Source organism: Anas platyrhynchos, chromosome 1 (assembly GCF_047663525.1).
Source record: "Anas platyrhynchos isolate ZD024472 breed Pekin duck chromosome 1, IASCAAS_PekinDuck_T2T, whole genome shotgun sequence".
Lineage (NCBI taxonomy): Eukaryota > Metazoa > Chordata > Aves > Anseriformes > Anatidae > Anas > Anas platyrhynchos.
In genome coordinates this window covers 75,839,488-75,859,736 of record NC_092587.1, presented here as the reverse complement: position 1 = coordinate 75,859,736, position 20,249 = coordinate 75,839,488, and the positions used below count along the sequence as shown (strand labels likewise).

Sequence of the window (20,249 nt, the reverse complement as noted above, 5' to 3'; positions counted from 1 at the left end):
CAGGCTGGGGGAAGAGTGTTTGGAAAGCTGCCCAGTGGAAAGGGACCTGGGGGTATTGGTCGATAGCAAGTTGAATATGAGCCAGCAGTGTGCTCAGGTGGGCAAGAAGGCCAACCGCAGCCTGGATTGTATTAGAACCAGCGTGGCCAGCAGCACTAGGGAAGTGATCATCTCCCTGTACTCAGCTCTGGTGAGGTAGTAGAGGTCTTTTCCAGACTAAATGATCTGTGATTCTAAAAGAACATTTAAAGGTCATATTGATTGAAAGTTAACTTTCTCTTAAAAAAAAAAAAAAGAAGAAAAAAAAAGGATTTCAGGAAGCCTAGCATTATTGCTTGTATATCAACGCACTGTTATACTGAAGAAAAGCATTTCACCCCATGTTCCCTGTAATTTGCATTAACATCATCTGAGAATGATCCATCACTTCCTTTGTTGCCTACAAATGTTCCAGTAGTGACAAGCTGTTTATTATCATTCCAGACCCAGCATCATTTCAGTGCTGGAAGATATGATCACTACACACATAACTGTAAATCTTGCTAAATGATGGAGACAGCCCTGACAGTATTGAATCTGGAAGGGTTTTGCTGGGGTTACATTAAGACAGCTATGCTTTTTCTTTCTGGATAAGGAGAAAAATAAGCAACGTGTATTATCATGACTGCAGGTTCACTTAGATAGATGTACTGAAAGTATTTGAGTTTCCTAGCAGAAACAGAGAGTTGGCATTACATCTTCTACAAAGCCAGCTATGTTTTTTTCGTCATGGTCACACGTTGTGAGCACCAGCCCAGTGACAGAAAGTGTACAATTTTTGATACATAGCTAAAGTGAATACAATGCTCAGTCTTCTCAGAAATACTCCTGCAGGGGGCAAAGTGATCTCTGCCTCCCACTTCTAGGCTTATTGTAATTCTGCCTTGTACATGTATGTTAGGACCAGATATCAGTAGCAAGGCAGTTTTAAGTATGGCAAAACATTTCTGCCTTTTGAAATGTTAGGGGGAATGGCTTCTCATTCAGTCAAGGCAACAGACTGTCTAACTTAAATGCCCCAGATTTCTAACTGATACTGTCATCTGACAAGGTTAGTAGCAGCTTTATGTTACATAACCAATTATCTGCCATATTGCAAATACTGGGGTTTCACAGACAGCTCTACCTAAGACAGAATTGCTGTTCTGGTTCATGATACTTAAGGAAAAGGAAAAGGAAAAGGAAAAGGAAAAGAAAAAGAAAGAAAAAGGAAAAGGAAAAGGAAAAGGAAAAGGAAAAGGAAAAGGAAAAGGAAAAGGAAAAGGAAAAGGAAAAGGAAAAGAAAAAGAAAAAGAAAAAGAAAAAGAAAAAGAAAGTTTGAACTAGTGAGCTCAGATCCACAGGAATACATACAAAGGTCAATGGAGAATGAGATTAGTACAATTTTTGTATTTCTAGGACATTTAGAGGAACATGAATTTCAGAATACTAAATCAGATGTCCTAATTTTTTCTTAATACTGATTGATTGTACTGCAAATTTTGGTGAAAATTAACTTAATGCACTCACAGAACATGCTTGAAACAAAGAGTTACTAAATGAATGTAAAAAATTGTGGTGTCTTTAGATGAAATTCATCACGAATTCATTCTGTCATATAGTATACACTGCTACTGATAGATATATTACTGCTTAAAAATAAACAAACAAGGAGATTTTGATTTCATCTATATTTCTTCATGAAGTGACATAAACAATTACTGAAAATGCCTATGGCCCAATGATAGAAATTAATTACTCTTCAGGTACATTTTTTGTGTTGAGGAGAAGCATTATAATTAGTGTGAGTTAACAAAATTAATTAGCAGTATCATGAGAAAGATCTGAGGAAAGTAGTATTAAATGATGAAGAGCAGGACCAGGGCTAAAGGTTAAAAAAAATAAAACATAGTTGCTTGGACACAAGAATCATGTGGCTATTTTTTAATTACATGAGAACTACAGAGGGCTTTCCAGTAAGACCACAAAGCTGCATGAATAATGTTCAATATATCTTTATCAGCATGGAATAATTAACCATTTTATATATAATTTCAGTTTGAAAACTTAAAAAACAACAAAAATGTACAAGAATGATGCAACTAATATTCTGTGTGCCAGTTGTCATGTATGACACTAGATTTGTAACTAGTGTGCCACCACCAGCTCCAGCAGACCTGTACCACCTGCAGCAGTAGTGACTGTATGCCATGGACCCTATTGAGGCCCAGATCCTGTACTAACCTTCATCAACATACAGGGACAGAAATGAAAGAATCCACCTGAACTGGAAGTAAAAATGGCTCCGATATACAGCTGGGTAGAATGTGGCAAAAGGTTTTCCACTCACTATTGAAAATTTTATTTTAATGAAGTAATTGTGCAAAAGGACAGCTTTAATCATCCTTTCAGCTAAGATGGAACAGCGTATTTTAAACTTTGGATTAGAAATACAAAACGATCTAAACAAGGCAAGAACTTTACAAATAATATCTTTAGCTAAATTGGTAACTTTTAATCAGTTTGTGTTCAAACCATTGCTATGAATAATATGTGAAAAATACGTGACCCTTTTGGAACTTAAGTGAGGACAAATGAAATGCTCTGTTTACACAAATCATGGTTTCAGGGTATACAGAATACTAATGTTAAAGAAATTTGAAATATTTCACCAATTTGATAAATTATCCGTCAAGTAGCCAGGGTGGTCACCATTTTCTTCTTCAACTGTAAGACAAGACACAATGGGGGAAAATAAGATGTAGATAAAGGAAAGTTCAGCCACCCATAGTTTTCAGGATATAAATATACCTCAGGGATAGCCCTAGTGTAATCTGACTGCTTAGCTAAATGATGAAAATAGAAGTAATCATGCCTTCTGTCATTTTAAATGTAGGAATTTTTCTGTTTGTTGAGGAACAAGGATATAAGCCATGTCCAGAGAAATACTTTGGTAAAAGGAACAATTTTTTCATGAAAAAAAAAAATAATTATTTGTTCTGTATTTGCACATTTCTCTCAGTCAAGAGGATTCTAAAATCAACTGAACGTGATCTTCTGAAAATGTGTGGCTTATCCATGTTTGATTGTTTTGTTAGTCTAGTACTACAATGATGTCAACGTTATTTCAGAGAGTATTTTTCAAGCCAGCTGCCAGTTTTGCTTAGATTTCTCAGATGTGTCACCTTTTTTCTTAAGGGGTGTTGCCAGACACTATCTCCTTTTGAACAGCAACAGCAGGCAGGAAAACACCACTAAAATTTATGAATCATGAACTTCACAAGATTTTCTCTTTTTGTTAGGTCACAAGTAACAGACGCTTTCACTGATTTATCTTTAGAATTGCCCATATAGTTTGTCCAAAGACTTATGCTCATTGTTAATCTGCCTCTTTCACCCAAAGCACCACTGAAATTTTTGGTTTTCAGACTTCTGCCATGGCAGGGAGGAGAGAGTTAAGCATAGAGCCCCAGAATTATGTGAGGTACAGTGGGAGATGCTAGGAGTTGGAAAAGTCAGTAATGGTTCAAGGATATCTGCACATACACCAGGTAAATTCTGTTTTCATTTCAGGAAAACTGTATACTTTAGATAAACAAGGTGAGGTGGTATGGCAGCAATGGCAAGTTATTTATTGCACACTAGTGATCATGTCAAAGGTAACAAGGCAGTAATAGGCCTGTTTTACCATGCATCTATGCAAAAGGTACAAAACACCTCATATTTCACTTGGGTTTTTCTTTACATTTCATAATTCAAATAAAGCTCTTCTTCCTATTGTGACAACCATAATTAAGAGGCTGCATAAAAAACTCACAACTGAGACCAAAAATGCCACAAAGATAGCTTCTAGTCACCTTCTATTCCTCCCTGGCCTGGACCAAAGAGGCCAGGAACATAGCTTGGACAAGCTCCTGAGCTTGCATAAGCTCTTCCAACCTCCCCAGCACCCAGGGGCTGGAGTACAGCACAGGGTCTCCCCATCACTGGTGCGTGTATCCTTCCCTTTACAACTTCCCTGTTCCCAACTCCATTTCCACATGGAGCAGGCCATTGACAAAAAAAAAATAGTCTAACTGAAGAGGTGAAGGGTACCTGTACTCAGCTCTGGTGAGGCCACACCTCCAGTACCGTGTTCGCTTTTGGGCCTCTCAGTACAAGACAGATATCAAGGCCCTGGGGTGTGTCCAGAGAAGGGCTATGAAGCTGGTGAAGGGCCTGGAGCACAAGTCCTGTGAGGAGCGGCTGAGGGAACTGGGGTTGTTTAGTATGGAGAAGAGGAGGCTCAGGGGAGACCTTATTGCTCTCTACAGCTACCTGAAAGGAAGCTGTGGGGAGCTGGAGGTCGGCCTCTTCTCACAGATAACTAGTGATAGGACTAGAGGGAATGGCCTCAAGTTGTGCCAGGGGAGGTTCAGGTTGGAAATGAGGAGACATTTCTTCTCAGAAGGAGCAGTCAGGCATTGGAATGGGTTGCCCAGGGAGGTGGTGGAGTCACCATCCCTGGGGGTGTTCAAGGAAAAGTTGGACCTAGTGCTCAGGGACATGGTTTAGTGAGTGATATTGGTAGTAGGGTGATGGTTGGACCAGATAATCTTGAAGGTCTTTTCCAACCTTAATGATTCTATGACAGGCAACAGAGTGCATAGATTTAGGGTCTCAGCATGGTGAACTGTATGTATGCAACAGAAGATGAGGGGTTTGGGATAACAGCTTTGCAGGAAGGCTGGTCTAGGGAGGAAAGGTGAACTATTGCAGGGTGAGGGAGCTGGGTGACAGGAGACAGGGCTCTTCATCTAAGGGGGTGCAATATGTGTGAAGGAGATGGGGGAACACAAGTTATTTAAGACTGACTCAGTAACTGGTTTCTGCTGTAGGAGGCTGTGAAAGACAGGCACAGGTTTTGAGATTTTGCTTTGAGAAGCAGAAGTATGCAGCAGCAGTGTGAGAAAGCAGGTGATGAGGAGAGAGAGATGGGATGGCTGGACAAGCTCTATGGCAGGCTGGGAATACATGAATGATTATTGCATTTTTCAGGATATTTCAGGGCTCTGCCTCTAAATCTCCTTGGGACCCTTTGTCGACTGTGCCAGTGAGCTCTCAGAAGCCAAATGTTAATCCCACAGCTCCTGTTCTGGAGCTTTTTAGAATTCTTTTTAAGCATTTCTACCAGGGCAGAAAAGCCAATGGAGTAATGAAAATTTCACAAGCAATATTTTGTAGAAAAAGGAGTCCCATTAAAGAAGTTTTGTTTTAGAAAATTCAAATCAAAATAGCCATTCCCTTGAATCTAAACCAATAAAAATCTGAAAAGCAAATGAAAAGCAGACAAAAGTTTACCAACTATGACTTCTCAGATTCATGTTATAGCTTATGTAAATGTACACCCTGATAAAATATACTCTGTGGAACACCTTATTTCAAGACTGACTTTTTAGATTAACATGTTAGTAAATTAAGTACTTATAAACCCCTTTTTAAAAGCTCTGGGAAAAACAAAACTTGCACTTACCTTGTTCTTGGGCTTTCCGTAAGGAACTAAGGAACAGTGCTGCAGCTTCAGAAAGAGATAAAGGATTTGTATTTTGGCTGCGTGTTTCTAGAATTACAAAATCAAAGATGCCCAGTTTGTTAGTGTTTTATGCGATTTCTTTATTTCACTCTGCTTTTTTATATCTACAAATAGAGATATAAATAGAAAAAAATACTGCTCTTTCCTTTACTCTATAACATTACGTACTCAAAACCAGCCTGATAAATGTCTAACACAGAAGAGGTTACCTATTTCTTGCAAAGGGGATTATGTTAGAGTTCCTTAGAAAGTAAAAAGAACATTTTTTTTTTCATGTGTTATTATTTTGCTAGGTTATTTCCTCTGGGCACGTTGTCTAGCATAAAAAAATGTTGTTGACTTTCGTCACTTGTCAGTTCAGCAGAATTAATAATTTCATTTGATTTTTTTCCACTGGGAAAAGAAAGTCAAAGGGCCTGATGATAATGTGAAACATTATCATGTGAATACTAATAATGTGAAACATTATTACAACATTAGCTTATGGAAGTGAAGTCACAGGTACACAAGAAAAGAAAATCAGATACATGGTCTTTATAATGTGCTTTTTGGAATGAAGGATATAACAAAATAAAGTTATATTTAAAAAGTGCTTCCTTAAATATGATTCCAGGAAGACAACCCCTCTCCTATTTCTATAGATTTCTTTCCTAACCTGAGAAAAGACTGTGGGCACTTACCAAGCTGCATTCTGTCATACAGATCCTTTCGCTGGCTCTCATCTGAGATGAATCGCCGTCCCTCTAGAAGAACAGTGGGAAAAGCTGAAAACAACCTCGCAAATCTGTTGTAATTCGTACCTTACAACCCCTAAAGTAGTCTTTTCAAAACTCAAAGTTATTGCATTAATTCTACAAACATAAAATTGGATGCATTTATCCCCTGGGGGTTTTTTGAAATCAGCAATAGTCCATCCTTAACTGGAACACTCCCAAACATACTTTATTCTAAAAAGATGTTGTTCCAGCACTTTTCATTCATACGTTAATCTACTGTAGGAGCTGTATGTAGTATGGAAGAATTTACTGAATTTTCCTCACTTTTTCCTTGACTTCTATATGGTCAAGAGCCTTCAATCGCTTTGCTGGTCTATAAAGTATTGTTTTTTAAAGGGATTTTGCTCTATAAAATGAAAAAAACTAAAATAACTAAGTTATAATAATAAATAATAATAACAGTTCATTATTCAGTTGGAAGAAGTAAATAAAAAGGTGGGGGATAATTTTTTTCTTTTTTTTTTTTTTTTAAGGAACTTTGCTCCCTCAATACACACCTTGCCTGGTACTTTTTGATTTTGAAACAATTCAGAATAGAATTGTTAAAAACACAAATATTTCTGTTAAATGTGGATCTGCATCAGAGGACAAGATCATCTCTCCTTGACTCTAAATTTTATATTTAATGCTCCTTTAACTCTGTACTAATACCGGAAATTCAAAATATTTTTTGCAAGAGTTAATTACAACAGTATTCATAACCCTGACATTCAAGTTCTTAGAAGAGGTTGCTTGTGGTTTGAATACCAACTGTAATGCAAGATGCTTGTTATATGAATGTGTTTTATCCTATTGCTTGGGAAGATGCTTTAATTAAAGCCTGAGTGAGAATAAGGGATGATGACTATATCTAGTATGTCTTAACCCCCTTTAAGATTATTTCAGTTAAGAGAATTGTTTTCCAATAGGTTTCACAATCAAGCTTCCAACTCTATACATTTCCAGTACTTTCTGGAAGTAACTTTGCTTTTCTTCTTCCAGAAGTTGCTTTCTTCAATTTGATTTCTTTAAAAATTAGTAATAATACTGGCAATGCCACTGTTTCAAAGACAAGGAGAAATAATTATAATCATATCCAGGTAGGCTTCAGAATTTCTACCTACACATTTCCTTACATTTACTGCTTGTGTGGAGCCAAGCAGATCAGGAATAATCCAGTGGTATAGAAAGTCATCTCCTCAAAACTTAAAGAGCTTAGGACTTACGTGCACCCTTCAAATACAGCATAGCCTGGGGAGTCCAGTTTCTCCTTTGGAAATGAGCCTTTATGCCGAAAAAGAGAAAGAGACATGTCAGCACCATACACCATTACAAATAAGTACAAGTACTTACACAGCACAAACCTGCGAGATGCAAGGATGCTGCGCATTCAGCCTGAGTGAGCTGTTTACCTGAGGAGCACTCCAGGAGAAAGATATGAAGGACACTGCAAGGAACAGTGCCACTGAAGATGCTGTCAATTTACGGAGTCCCTGTGCACAGCGAAGAACCACAAGACACAAGAAAAGGGTTTCAGGTCTGTAGATCTTCTCAATTTCAAATCTAAATGTGAAAGTATTTCCAGTCCCTCCTTTCTCCCTGTCTTGCTGCCCAACCTCCTCATGCTCTGTGGCTATTTCAGCTTCAAAACACAGTGATCCAACAAGAGGATGAATGTTAAATCAAACACTTTATTCTCTTTACTCATATTTATTATAAAGGTTCCATACAGGTGAGAACTGTCATTGAAGTGAACGCCTTTTGTGCTTCTGTTTACAAGGACACTAGATCCTGCAGGAATGAGAATAATGTGCAAACTAAGGAGAAATATGATATAAAATGCATCTTGATTTTACTACACCTGAAGACAGAAACTAGACAATAAGCAAAAGTAGGGGACTTGTTATTCCAAACAAACGAACAGGGAAAGTAGATCACTAGTTCCTCAGGAAAGGAAGTTTTTAAACTTAACATCTTATTTGCATCAACCATGATTACATACTTGTCATGAGATAGGCTTGCTTGATTCTTGGAGTTTGTTTGCTGATGCAGCACATGCAAATGAAAGCATTCAGCATAAATCCTCTGCAAACAAATTGCATATCTGCTTGTTTGCACAGATCATGTTACTATTCATGCATTGGTAACCATGATGGGCAAAAGAGAGGATCTAGCATTATGATTCACAGTGTTTTATTTCAGTCTGTTTTTGAGACGCATTTTGCTTATTTATTTCTAATGCAGTGGTTTCAAGCGCACTGAACACAATGACAAGTATATTTCTTAATATCTTAAGTTATTTTTTAATGTTAAATTTGTTAACCCCCACTGAAGTTCCTAAAATATTATGTTCAAATGAAAAATCTTGAATTGCAAACTAAACGTTTCCCACATACCAAAAAGTCTCACTCACCTTCATACTTATTGCAGTGGTGAATCTTCAGTCTTCGTTTCTTGGGATAACGTGTCACAAGATCTCCTAAATGTTTGTGGGTAGCTTTTTAAATCTTCAGAGTGAATGTCCCCTCCCCCTCTGTGGCAGGGTGGAGGAGTCTAAAGGGATCTCTTGTCAGCCCTGTAGATGGAGAAGTAGAAGGTCTGATGACTCCTGAGGGAAACCTGTAGTCTTGCAGGAAGTCAGTGAAGTGATTGAAAGATAGACACACTTGGAGATGCACCCCATTAGCCAGGTGAATACTTTCTGAATACATCAGCATCTGCCTTGTGCATTTGCAATACAAAGTCACCTTCTTGCCAGATGATCGATAACAACGGCCAGAAGCAGATATTAATATGGATGATGAGTATTTACCTAGGATAATCTAACTTCAGGTTGTTAGTCATTTTGGACGCTGGAAAAGGCAGTAAATTGCTCCCCAGTCATAACATGACAACATTGAGAAAAGGGTGACTTATCCAAGGGTCACTAGCTTGAGATTGTTCCTAGCATACACTTAGAGGGGGCAGTCTCTTGTTTGCTTCTCTAACAATCTCTTGCATATGGTTTTCTTACACATGAATAAGAATACTAAGCTGAATTTAAAAAAAAAAAAAAAATTAAAAAAATATCCTTAGTAGCCAGAAACACTTTGCTGTCTCCTGGATTGATTGGAATAAAAGCCCAGGTTGTGGGCTTGAATTGGTCAAGCAGTGGAGCAGTTAACAGAAGAAAGGCAGGAAGAGGGAATCAGAGAAGCCATTTCCATAAGCTACTTCTAAGTGATTGTTGTCTCATCACAGTCATGGATGGTCGTTTTGGTCCTCAGGCAAAGAGTGAAGCATGCTTGATTCCTAGCTTTGCTTGTTGTGCAGCTAGTGTTTTTATCTCTGCTTCTTCATTTTTTCCTTTGTGAAATGAGAGGGGATCAGAAGGGGAAGGGAAGCAAACAGGGAGTCAGAAATTTGCTGATTGGAAGACTGAACAACAAAAAAAACTACCCTGGGACCCTCACAAACCAAACCACCTTGTTATATAACAAAAATACAAGTCATCCTAGAGGTGTGACAAGCACATGCTCGTGTATGTGGAGTCTGAATTAAGAGCGTGAAGGCAATGTTAAGGCTTTGTAGAAGCTTTTTCCTGAGACCAGGTGTCTGTGGAGATGCTCTGAACCACACTGTTACTGAAGATGCAATTACTCTCCTGCTTTTGGGCGAAATTTCTCTCTGTTCTGTGCTGATGCCAGACAGAATGGGTCATGCAACTTAGAGAACTCACATTAACTACAACTCACTCTGGCATAGATGCAAGAACTGAAAGGGAAGCTTAGGTTTTGGCCTCATGCAGCTCTCATGATGTTTGGGAACTGCCATTGTACCTCTGTCCTCTAAAAAGGCCATGCCATGATGCACCTTTATCCAGCAAATGTATTCTACTTGCATCTTCTTCAATATGAAGTTTACATTTTCCCTGCTGTTTTCTTCTTGCTCTGACAGATCAGAGACATTTCTTGATGATGTTTTACCCTTAGCCTTAGAAGAGGGTTATGCATTGCATCCAGACGACATTTAACAAGCAGAGACTTGGAAAAGACAAAGCTACTCACCCATCCCCTGTAGCTGCTTTGGAGCCTCTCTTTATGCACAGACCAAAGAACCAGAATCACTAAGTACAACTGAGTCTGTGAAAATTAACCCCCAAAGTTCAGCACTACTCACTGTAAAGTATATTGTCTTCACAATGGTCGTCCTTGTGGTAGAACAACCAGAATGTGTTTGACACAGACAATAAGTCCTCGTTCTCCTGCCACTAGAATGAGGCAAGTTAACTGTGAAGACAACCAGGTCTTCTCCTCCTGTTGGAAGTGGGGAGAAGGGGAAAAAAATGGGAGGCATGGATAAAGATTTATGTCACTACCACACTGTAGGAAGAAAACTTCAGCCTTTCATATCTTTTGACCACTTTCCAAAGTCTCCAGCTGCTTGAAGTTGGTGTTGCTGGAGTTGTGCCCTCTCTTCCAAACTTGTCTCTGTTGGCAGTCCCACTCTTCTCCTTGTGGTGTCTGCGGCTTGTTTGAGGCTGCCCAGAGGGCAAAAGGGAGCTCAGCTGGACAGGTCAAAACCTGAGCTGGCTTATTGTGGGATCAGGTGACCAAGGGCAAAAAATCACTCAAGGGCAAATGCAGGACCTTGACAGCATCCTCTAATTAGTCAGAACTGTTTTAATGCTGTCCTGTCAGGTGTCTCAATGACATTAAAGTGTCTAAAATTGAAGGGTTTAGTTTCATCCAGTAGCAAGAAACAGTCTACTTTCCCCAAACACCATCCAGGACACTTAAGACACTCATGTGGGTCTGCCAGCTGTGACACAGGGCCTGCAAGAGACCCAAGCACTTGTGGAGAAGGAGGTGGGGGCAGGCAGAGTTCCTAGGGCGCCTAAATTGTCACTAGCTCCTTTTGACTAGAACTGAATCAATTCCACAGTTTCCCTTTCTGTGGAGGGAAACAGGACCTCGAAGAGCACCCTCTGCCCTCAGAGCATCTGACATTAAGAGAGAAGGACTGAATTCCCATCTGGAGATGTCTGTTTCTCTTCATTGGCTTCAGACAGAGCCTAGACAGCTGGCATTTTGCACAGACCATATCAGGTGAAATGAACCCAATCTAAAATCAAATTTCCATAGTGATCTAAAATTAGGAGCTTCATAATTCTTAATGAAAAAGTGTGGAAATCAGACAGAGACTAAAGAAGAAAGCTTCTTGGTTTCCTTAAATTCTTTGTGCCTTTGTGACTTATGGCCCTAAATCCATTTAATTTTACTATGAACAATGATTCTAAGTTGCTCTGGTGTTTTAAAAAAATGTATTTCCAAACCATGTCCCTGGAAGTAAGAAGTCTGTGTGCAGAACAAGGAACTCCAGGTTTGTCAATTCTACTTCAGTGATTAAATTTTAAAAGACTCTCCTTCTCCCTTCATAGCTCTTTCTTGTCATGGTTCTATGAGAAGGGGGTCCTCTCACTTTTCCCAGAAATCTAACCACTTCTGGGATAGCATATGGGACATGCTCGATTTATTTGATTTATTTGCAAACAGCAACAGAAGGCAATACTTCATACATTGTAAAATGCACATACTGAAGGTTCTTGCATTCACAAAAAAAAAAAAAAAAAAAAAAAAAAAGGATTTGTATAGGCATATATAAGCCTATACTGTTGAAAATGAAGCAGCACATAACTGGGTTATGGTTCATGACACACTGAAAAACTACAGCACTTCAGGGTGATAAGCTGCACACAAAACACTCATTGTCAATCCTGCAATTTCTCAGCTGATTCATATAAATGAGGAAGCGGCTTTGGCATGTAATCAATACCTTAAGTGAGGGAAGTAGAGTGTAGCAGCTGTAGCAGCAGGATCCCTTATTAGAAAGAACATAACCTGCATAGATCATCTTTATTTTTAAAGATGATCTAAAGGGCAGAGGCTGCTTATCCTGACACTAAATGATAAAAAGTCAATTTCTGGGATTGGCGTTCAGTGCTGAGGTGCATGAAGGTTCTTGCATGAGGAGATTTACCTTGTGGAGTCAAGCATACATCACTGACTTACGTCATGACCATGTGTTTTCCCAAATCTTTCCCTAAAAATATAGGCTACAGTCATTGTCCCTGTCTATTTTGAAACTGCTGGTAATGTCACCAATGTTCTGCTGCTTGCCTTTGAGTAGAAGGTGTAGCTGTTGTGTGGAGGTGGTCATACGTCAGCCAATACAATATCCTGATGGTGTCAAGGTACAAATCCCCTGGTACCATGGCCCTTGTCTCTTATGTTTATTCTAATTTCTTTTGTTCTTTCCTGCTAGCTTGTTAACTCTTTGGCAAATTCATCTCACTTCTGTCTGTCATGTGAACAGCATCTAGCACAGTGTAGTTATGGCTTGTACATGCTAGTCTTAATATCTTAAAAGACTGAACTATTGTGGGAGAGTCTGCAAAACAGGAATTGCAGACAAATGGTATTGTACTTAACTTGTATTAAGGGAACTTAAGTTACATGTAGATTGAAAAGCAGACTTTCTAATGGTAGCATAGTGAAATACAGATTGCCTTAGAAGGCTTTGAATCTATAATCACTGAGAAGATCAGAGAATATATTAGCCAAGCCCCTATTAGGACTAGTTGGTAAATTGCTCCTGCCTGTGGACAGGGTGATGAACTGTACAATCTCTGAACAACATCGGTCCCGTTTTTTATGTATCCTTCAAAGCCAGAATATCTTGAGGCACAATACCAGTGCTACTGTATCATTACTGGAGATGTTTTTCTTCTTTTCTCTAGAGCTCACGAGAAGAACTATACTACAAACTACTTAGCTGTACTAAAAACTACTCGAGGTAGAGTTCAAGATGTAGAAAAGACAGTCTGCTAGGGATTGTGTAAATGGCTCACACAGTAGAGGTAACAGAGTCTTTGCTGAGAACTGCAGTGAGATGCTATACTTGGGTCCAGACACTACTGTTCTCAAAAGTGTATTGACAAAACAGAAGAGATTTCAAGAGGTAATTATAAGTAAAAGTTAAAGATGTTATGTGAGGTAAGGGATATTTACAAGTATCAGGAAAGTGTAGAAATCAACAAATACTTGAAAGGTGCAAGCATCACAAAAAGAGGTATTACTTCTGAAGTTCAGTGATCCATAGGATAGTAAGACATTTTTCTTCAGTGATGAAAAAGTATGGGGCAAACACCAGGAAGAAAGCACCAGCTGAAAAAGTTTTCTGCAATTTGCAAACTGGAAAAGAAATCTGATCATCTAAGTACAGGCATTTACAGTGTCTGTTAGCAGAAGTTGTACAGCTCTTCAGACCAGCACTTACTACTACCATACGCATCTTGCAGAGCATACCTTTTTATAATGGCAGAAGCACCAAAGGCCAGGGAGTCATCTGACCTTTTCGTCCACCCCCATGAACTTTGCAAAGAGGATTTTTGTCTTTGTCAACAAATTACCTAGAGGGCTACAAACTATGCTAAACATTACGCATGCAGTCGTCTTGTCTTGGCTGAGTTGTATGTTTGTCACAGAGTCTCACCCATAGAGCTGGACAAGAAATACATGCTGTTGCTGGGCAGCTAGATGCTGACATGTTGTTGTAAACAGTGGGTGGAACTGAGAAAGAGGAGGAAAAAAAAAAAAAAAAAGCAGGTCACACCAAGAGCTGGAGTGATAACTGGACAGTCAGGAGTCAGAGACTGAAACAGCCTGCTTCATGTTTTTTACAAAGTGTATGGGCTGTGCTTGCACAGTCCATAAAATGCATGGTCTCTTGGGCTTGTTTTCCTTACCCATGCATAGCAGGAGGGAATAGAGATGGGTTTATATCTGTATTATATGTGCATATATATTTATATGCAAAGTGTATAATTTATGTAGAGAAAAATGTTGTTAAAGACAGAATGGAAAACCTCAAGAAGTATTTTCAAGAGAAGACAAGTATCTTACGAACTCTGCTCTATTATCATTTGCTATACTTTGAAAATGTTTGTCCTCGATATTTGGCAATGACATACACCTAACCCTTACCTAGTATGCCAACAAGACTATTAGGAGATTATTAAGGGTCTAATTAAACCTCATAGCCTGTAAATGAAACACTTCTTCCAATCACCCTGTTTTTTACTCCACCTGCCTCAGTTTAGATTGCAAGGACTACAGGCAAGTTGTTTGCCCCTGTGCCTACTCTATGAACTGTACAACAACACCAGTTATCTCAGGAACCTCCTGACAAAAGGTCACTTGTTCCTATCAAGATATGAAAAAACATGCATGCTATTTCAATTTGGGAGGTTTTCTCTTCAAACTAGTAAGTTAAAAATCTTCCTGTGTGCATAAATCTCTCAAAGGTAAAAGAAACAAGAGAAGAAATGCTCAGCTGGATTGGTTTGATCTCAGAAATCTAACCTCTGCATTAATATCAGCTTTACTCCTGGAGAAAAAGAAAAAAAAAAAAAGTGTATCTAGTTAAAATGCTTACCCATCTGCTAGTGAAGTCAGAACTGATTTTATCAACACCTGGTCTCTGGCAATGCTGCTGGATGACAATAAATAAAAAGTGCCTACTTTTTAATTTAATGGTTTTCCTACAAAAAATGGGAAAAGAAAAGTCAGTACACTTCCATGTTTTGGGTTTTAACCACAAAGCACCTGTGAGAGCATTTGTAATTTTTTAATTTTTTTTCTTCTGTGAAGTGCTGAAATCGCCTGTTGTAGACTGGGAAGTGGTGTTTCTCCAAATGTTTCAAGTCTGAGGGGCTGAATGTTTAGTATACAGGGCAGGCAGTAATATTGCCTAAAAACATTATATTAGCCTATTCTACTTCCTTTTTTTTTAATTTTTTGTTTGTTTGTTTGTTTTGGTAAAGCATATATCTAAAGATTCACAGTGTTAAAATGCAAATCTTGTTGGAGAATATAATACTTAAAATATTTAAGTCATGACAGGTTTTTTAGTCACAGACCCAAAGGCAAAGCATTCAGCAACACAGGGAGGGCATACAACACAAAGACTCTTTACTAGACCATCAACCCAAGATGTTTTAACTTCTGAATTCTTTCAAAAAGTGGCAAGAGCTATGTTTTTTATATGATTTCTGTATTCTCTCCTCAAACTTCTACACAAGAAACGAGGTGAGATCTGCTGCTGCAAGAAAGTTCACAGCAGCTGGAAAAAGTAAGAAAGAACTAATAGAAGTGAGAAACATCCCAAGTACCTGAGAACATACTGAGCAGTAAACTATATTGTTATTTTACTCGCTATTCATTTTTGTTTGTTTTAAAAGGCTGTGTGTGTGTGTGTGTGGATAGCAGTGAAACTTCAGGATGTGCTGAAACTCCATACTATTTACTTAGCAGGTTCAGGAAAACTACAAGAAAACAAGAGCTAAAAAGTTGGAGACTGATACTTAATTTGCAGTTCATTGCAACCAATTGTCCATTAGCCTTAGAGCTGAGTGGCAGACAGCCACAGGTGTACCTTGTAAAGCTGATTTTCTAGCAAATGAACCCTCTCCTAGTTTCGGTACTAAAGTTTGTTCAGTTAGTCTTCATATAGAGGAACGGCTAAAACATCCTTAGTTACAGTGTGCTATTTCTACCAGAGAGGAATAGAAGGTATTTTTCTATGTGATACTCTGTAGATATAAGGTTTTATATATATACTCGTAGGTATAAGGTTTTGTACTTACATTTCTTTTTGTAACAGGAAAATGCAGACAATATTTTTAAAGAGTATTGTTAAAAGGGATAATGTTCTTTAATAATTGCTTATGTTTAAAGGCTTTCATGTACTGAGAGAACGTAATTAAATCTAACTGCAGTGTTTTTACTTTTTTTTTTTTTTTTAATTAGTTTTAAAGGTATTCTTTATTTCTAATATAGGAAGTAAAGGAGTTTCCTAGCATTTGCTTTTAGGAACAAATCTTTCAAATCAACCGTAATAATAATAAAAAGCAGTCTCTCTCTTTCTTTTTTTTTTATCCTCCTTCTTCAAAAAACATGCTGCATTTCTTACTATTGTTATTTTTTTAAACTATTTCTGTGACCAATGATGTATTCATTATGGTAAGTATTGTTACTTGCAGAATTAGCAGCAGAAAAATAAACTTAGGGATCTTGTCTATCTGTCTATGAAACTCAACTTCTGGTGTGCAGAAAGCTTGTAGTAGACCAATTTTTGTGAAGTATTTATGCTTGTAGGCAATCTGGATTCTTAAATATTTGCATGTGATTTTCCTTTTTTCACCACAAGATTATACAAGTGGTAACTCTTGTGTTAACTGTTGTGAAGCATATTTTTTTTTCTATAAGCATTGTACATAACCTTTTTGCAAGAAATGGTACAATGTGTTAATAGTGCTGATGAGTTCAAAGTGATAGAGTGGTGGAAAGGTAGGTATGTAGCTGTAATATTAGATATAAAATAAGAACTAAAATCTGATTTTAGGGAGCTTCAGCTAGACTTACCTGGTGCTATTTTTATCTTTTATAATGCATCTCTAATAATGATCTAAATGTCATAGCTAACTTCCAATAGCATTGCTTGTTTCCCTCTTGTTTCTTTACACTTACAAAGTTTAAGAAACCTGTTGTAGAGCTCTGTTGGAGTCTAGCAACATTCTGGTGGATGGTGTCTCATGGTGCTGCTGATTCAGCAGATTATCTTTTTTGGAAGAGGAACTGTGTGGGAAGTCCACAGTGGGATAGTGTCAGAGGAAAGCTCCCAACTACTCAGTTCAGAGGAGGTTGCAAACTGCAGGATAATGACAGAAATCTTGTTGAAACAAGGTTTTTATCCCTTCAAAATGCAACTCCCATGGTTTGGTAATGCACATGTGCATATCTGATCAGAAATATCATATTTAGAAAGATAATAAAACTGCAAATAGAACCAAAACACTTCTGTAGGGCATGGTTTTTGGGCCATTTTTTGTGTGGTAGTGTGACAGCTGTAGTTGTAGTTAATTGTTAACTAAGAACCTATGTTGTTTTTTTTTTCTTTTTTTTGTGGGCTTGTTGAAACTCTTATGCTCATTCTTCCTGCTTCCTGCTATCCCCCAATCCAGTACCCACGAAGAGTAAACTCAGAAAGGCAGACTAATATTTTCCTGAAAGCTAACTTCATTTAAACCTTAGCTTCTGAAACGTGTTGCAAGATGATATCAAGTATGCTGCAGCCTTGGAGTACTCAAAATAACCTGTATAGCTGTGGCTGCAGGGTTTGACTGAGAGGCTTCTGAATGAAAGCAAGAACTACTAATGTCTAAAGCTGTTGGAGGTACCCTGGGTAGAGAGCTGGACAGTTGCTGTTAGACACAAGCAAAAACCCATGGTATCAGGAAGGAAGTATGTGACCAAAATATGACCAAAAATAATCGTTATGAAAGTTGTGTGGGTTTTTGCTGCTGTTTTGCTCTTCTAATGAGAACTTCTATATTTAAAAAAAAACATATATATCTAATTTGGGATGAACTGGGCTGAGTAACTGTTGCTTAGAGCTTACTTTAAGAAGATAGTAAACTGCTAGGTTGGAGAGAGAAGTTTTGTTTTATTTTTTTTTTTTTTCACCCCTTCCTCTCTGGTATGGCTATTGTATTTAAGAATAAGCAGTGAAATTTCAAAAAAATATTTCTTTTTTTTTTTTTTCCTCCGCTTTGTCCAGATCTCTATCACTTCTAGTTCCCTGGACAACTAAACAATGTGGTCGAAGGTTCCTGTCTAGTCTGTATATGAACCAAGGATTTTCAGATCACTTAATACCAAGGCTCCAAGATACCTGCTCAAAGGAAAAATTCTTACAAAAAAGTTGTCTATGGTGATGTACCTGACTGTTTTGTTTTGTCCCTGTTCTTTCCAGATACTTTGTAAGAGGGGGGAATTTATAATGTCTTCAGAGCATGGCACTAATAAACGACATCATAACCCAGTGGACAGTATATGCAGAAAGATCAAATCTATCCAAATGATGGACCAAGTCTCTAATCCCACTTTACAGATACCAAAATTTCAGTCACGGAACTTTGACAGTCCACAATGCAATATCAGAAAAAATCTAGAAGAAATACTTAAGAAAAGAACATTTAGAAGTCGTGATAGTACTAGTCCATGCTTCATCAGTCCCAGCAGTGAAAGTGTTTTCTCTGCAGACTTGCAGTTGCTGTCTCCTTGTTTTGGGGAGATCTCTGACAGCTGCTCTGCAAATACTACATACTCAGTCATTAAAAGTGAAGAGAGGACCAGCAACCCATGGATGCCAGTATGCTCCATGAAGAACAGTTCTCCATCCTACTTCACACCCAGAGAAGATAATGCCCAGAACCAATGGTGTGCTTTAGCAAGTACTGAGTCTAAAGATGCACGTCATGAAAACAAATACCTTACGTCAAGTCCACACTTACAGTTCTTCACATCTGATAAAAAGTCAGAAAGTGCTGTGATCCAGTCTTCTGCACCACAGAGATTATCTCTGAATGAAGGAGGTAAAAATTCTTGAAACAAATACCTTTTAATCCAAAAGCCTAAACGTATGAATATTAAGCCTACATAGATGAATTTCTTTACCCCTTAACCTAGTAAAAATGTTTTAGAATCACTCCAACATAATAAGATTACAAATAGAACTAAGCAGAATTGCAGAATCTTAATTTTCCTCTAAAGAATATTGATCTAAATGTAAGAAGTGAGGAAGTAAGAAGGCTTTCTTTTTTTTTAATTTTTTTTTGAACAACAACAACAAAAAACTTCAAATTTACTGATTCTCTTCTTGGGGAGAGGTGTGTTTGGGTATCAGTGTAGTCTTCTTTTAATGTAAAAAGATATTTCAGATTAATTTTTTTTTGTGTGTGCTTTAATGTAATTTGGCTATGATAATTTTTCCACAAAAAATCTTATTCTGGATGTGGAGGAGATGAAAACACATTATGTAGCTTTTATCTCATGCAGAAGAAAAGCCAGAGCTCCCGAATGTGTGCATCATGATGTTATGATATGATGTTCATGCTATCACAAAAGTAACACTGCAGTTAGAAGCTATGGTGCATGACAATAACTATGAGCATATAAAGATGGATGATAACAAACTTATCTTTCATAGGATGGAAGCAGTCACTGGGCTGCAAAACCGACAACATGTATGATGTGAGCTTGATCTGTGAAGAAGACTTGCTTACCACTATTTTCTGTGCATGCGACGTAGAGCATACAGGTTTGTCAGTGGCTGTTGCTCTTCTGTAGTCTTCCCTAAAAAAAACTTCAAAGCTGCTATGTTACATGTTGAGACATGGTAACCTCTAGTATGTTTAGACTGCCTAGCTACCTTAGCTAGGTGGCTGTATGCATGGCAGATGCAGAACAAATCCCTGTGCCTCTTTCGCATGTTACCTCTCTCTTGCCTTCTCACCCACAAGTTAATCTTTGCAGTATTTTAGTGCAGAAGAAGTAGAGGGGCAACATATTTCTACCAATCAAATGAATTGGAAATGACTGCTAATTTCTTTTAGTTTGTTTCCTATTAGAAAAAGAAAAATTAGAAAAAGAAATTTAGGAAACTTCAGACTGAAAGGCTATTCTTCCAAGTTCTACTTCAAATATGACCAGAAGTGGTAAATAAAGGAGTCTAGCAGGGTAAAATAATGTCAGTCACTGGGTCTACTCAATTTGATGAGATACCATCTGAATGTAGTAACACAGCAAATAAGGTGAATCTGTTCTTTCTAAGCCGAAGTCCACAGAACTAGTAACTCAGCTTTCACGCTTCTATATTAGGAGATGAAGGAAAAAAAAAAAGCGTGAACTACTTCTTACCGCATCACACTAGAACTGCAATGATCAAACTGCTTGCCTACAACAACTGAATGTGCACCAGTGCAGATCAGTAGGAGGCCCTTTGACAGCTCTTTACAGTGTCCT

The 20,249-nt window shown here is 38.0% G+C and overlaps 2 protein-coding genes across 6 annotated transcripts in view; one reads left to right on the top strand and one right to left on the bottom strand.

The window, feature by feature from the left end:
• Positions 1-968: 968 nt before the first annotated feature.
• SPX (spexin hormone) lies at positions 969-8,981 on the bottom strand. The gene is made up of 6 exons (XM_027449999.3): positions 8,759-8,981; positions 7,758-7,838; positions 7,572-7,629; positions 6,271-6,333; positions 5,531-5,617; positions 969-2,745 (listed from the first exon to the last, which is right to left on the bottom strand). The coding sequence occupies exons 1-6, from the start codon at positions 8,762-8,764 to the stop codon at positions 2,687-2,689; spliced, it is 354 nt and encodes a 117-aa protein (XP_027305800.1). The 5' UTR covers positions 8,765-8,981; the 3' UTR covers positions 969-2,686.
• A 6,825-nt stretch (positions 8,982-15,806) lies between these two features.
• Positions 15,807-20,249, top strand: part of IRAG2 (inositol 1,4,5-triphosphate receptor associated 2) — a 41,021-nt gene continuing 36,578 nt past the window's right edge. The window contains exons 1-3 of one of the 5 annotated variants that reach the window (XM_013102907.5): positions 15,807-15,956; positions 18,199-18,820; positions 19,435-19,545. In XM_013102907.5, coding sequence (XP_012958361.1) covers positions 18,226-18,820; positions 19,435-19,545 — 706 coding nt within the window. In that variant the 5' untranslated portion in view covers positions 15,807-15,956; positions 18,199-18,225. Of the gene's footprint in view, positions 15,957-16,278; positions 16,407-18,198; positions 18,821-19,434; positions 19,546-20,249 lie in introns of those variants that run through there. The other 4 variants (XM_072042096.1, XM_038187632.2, XM_038187526.2 and 1 more) reach the window with 4 other exon arrangements.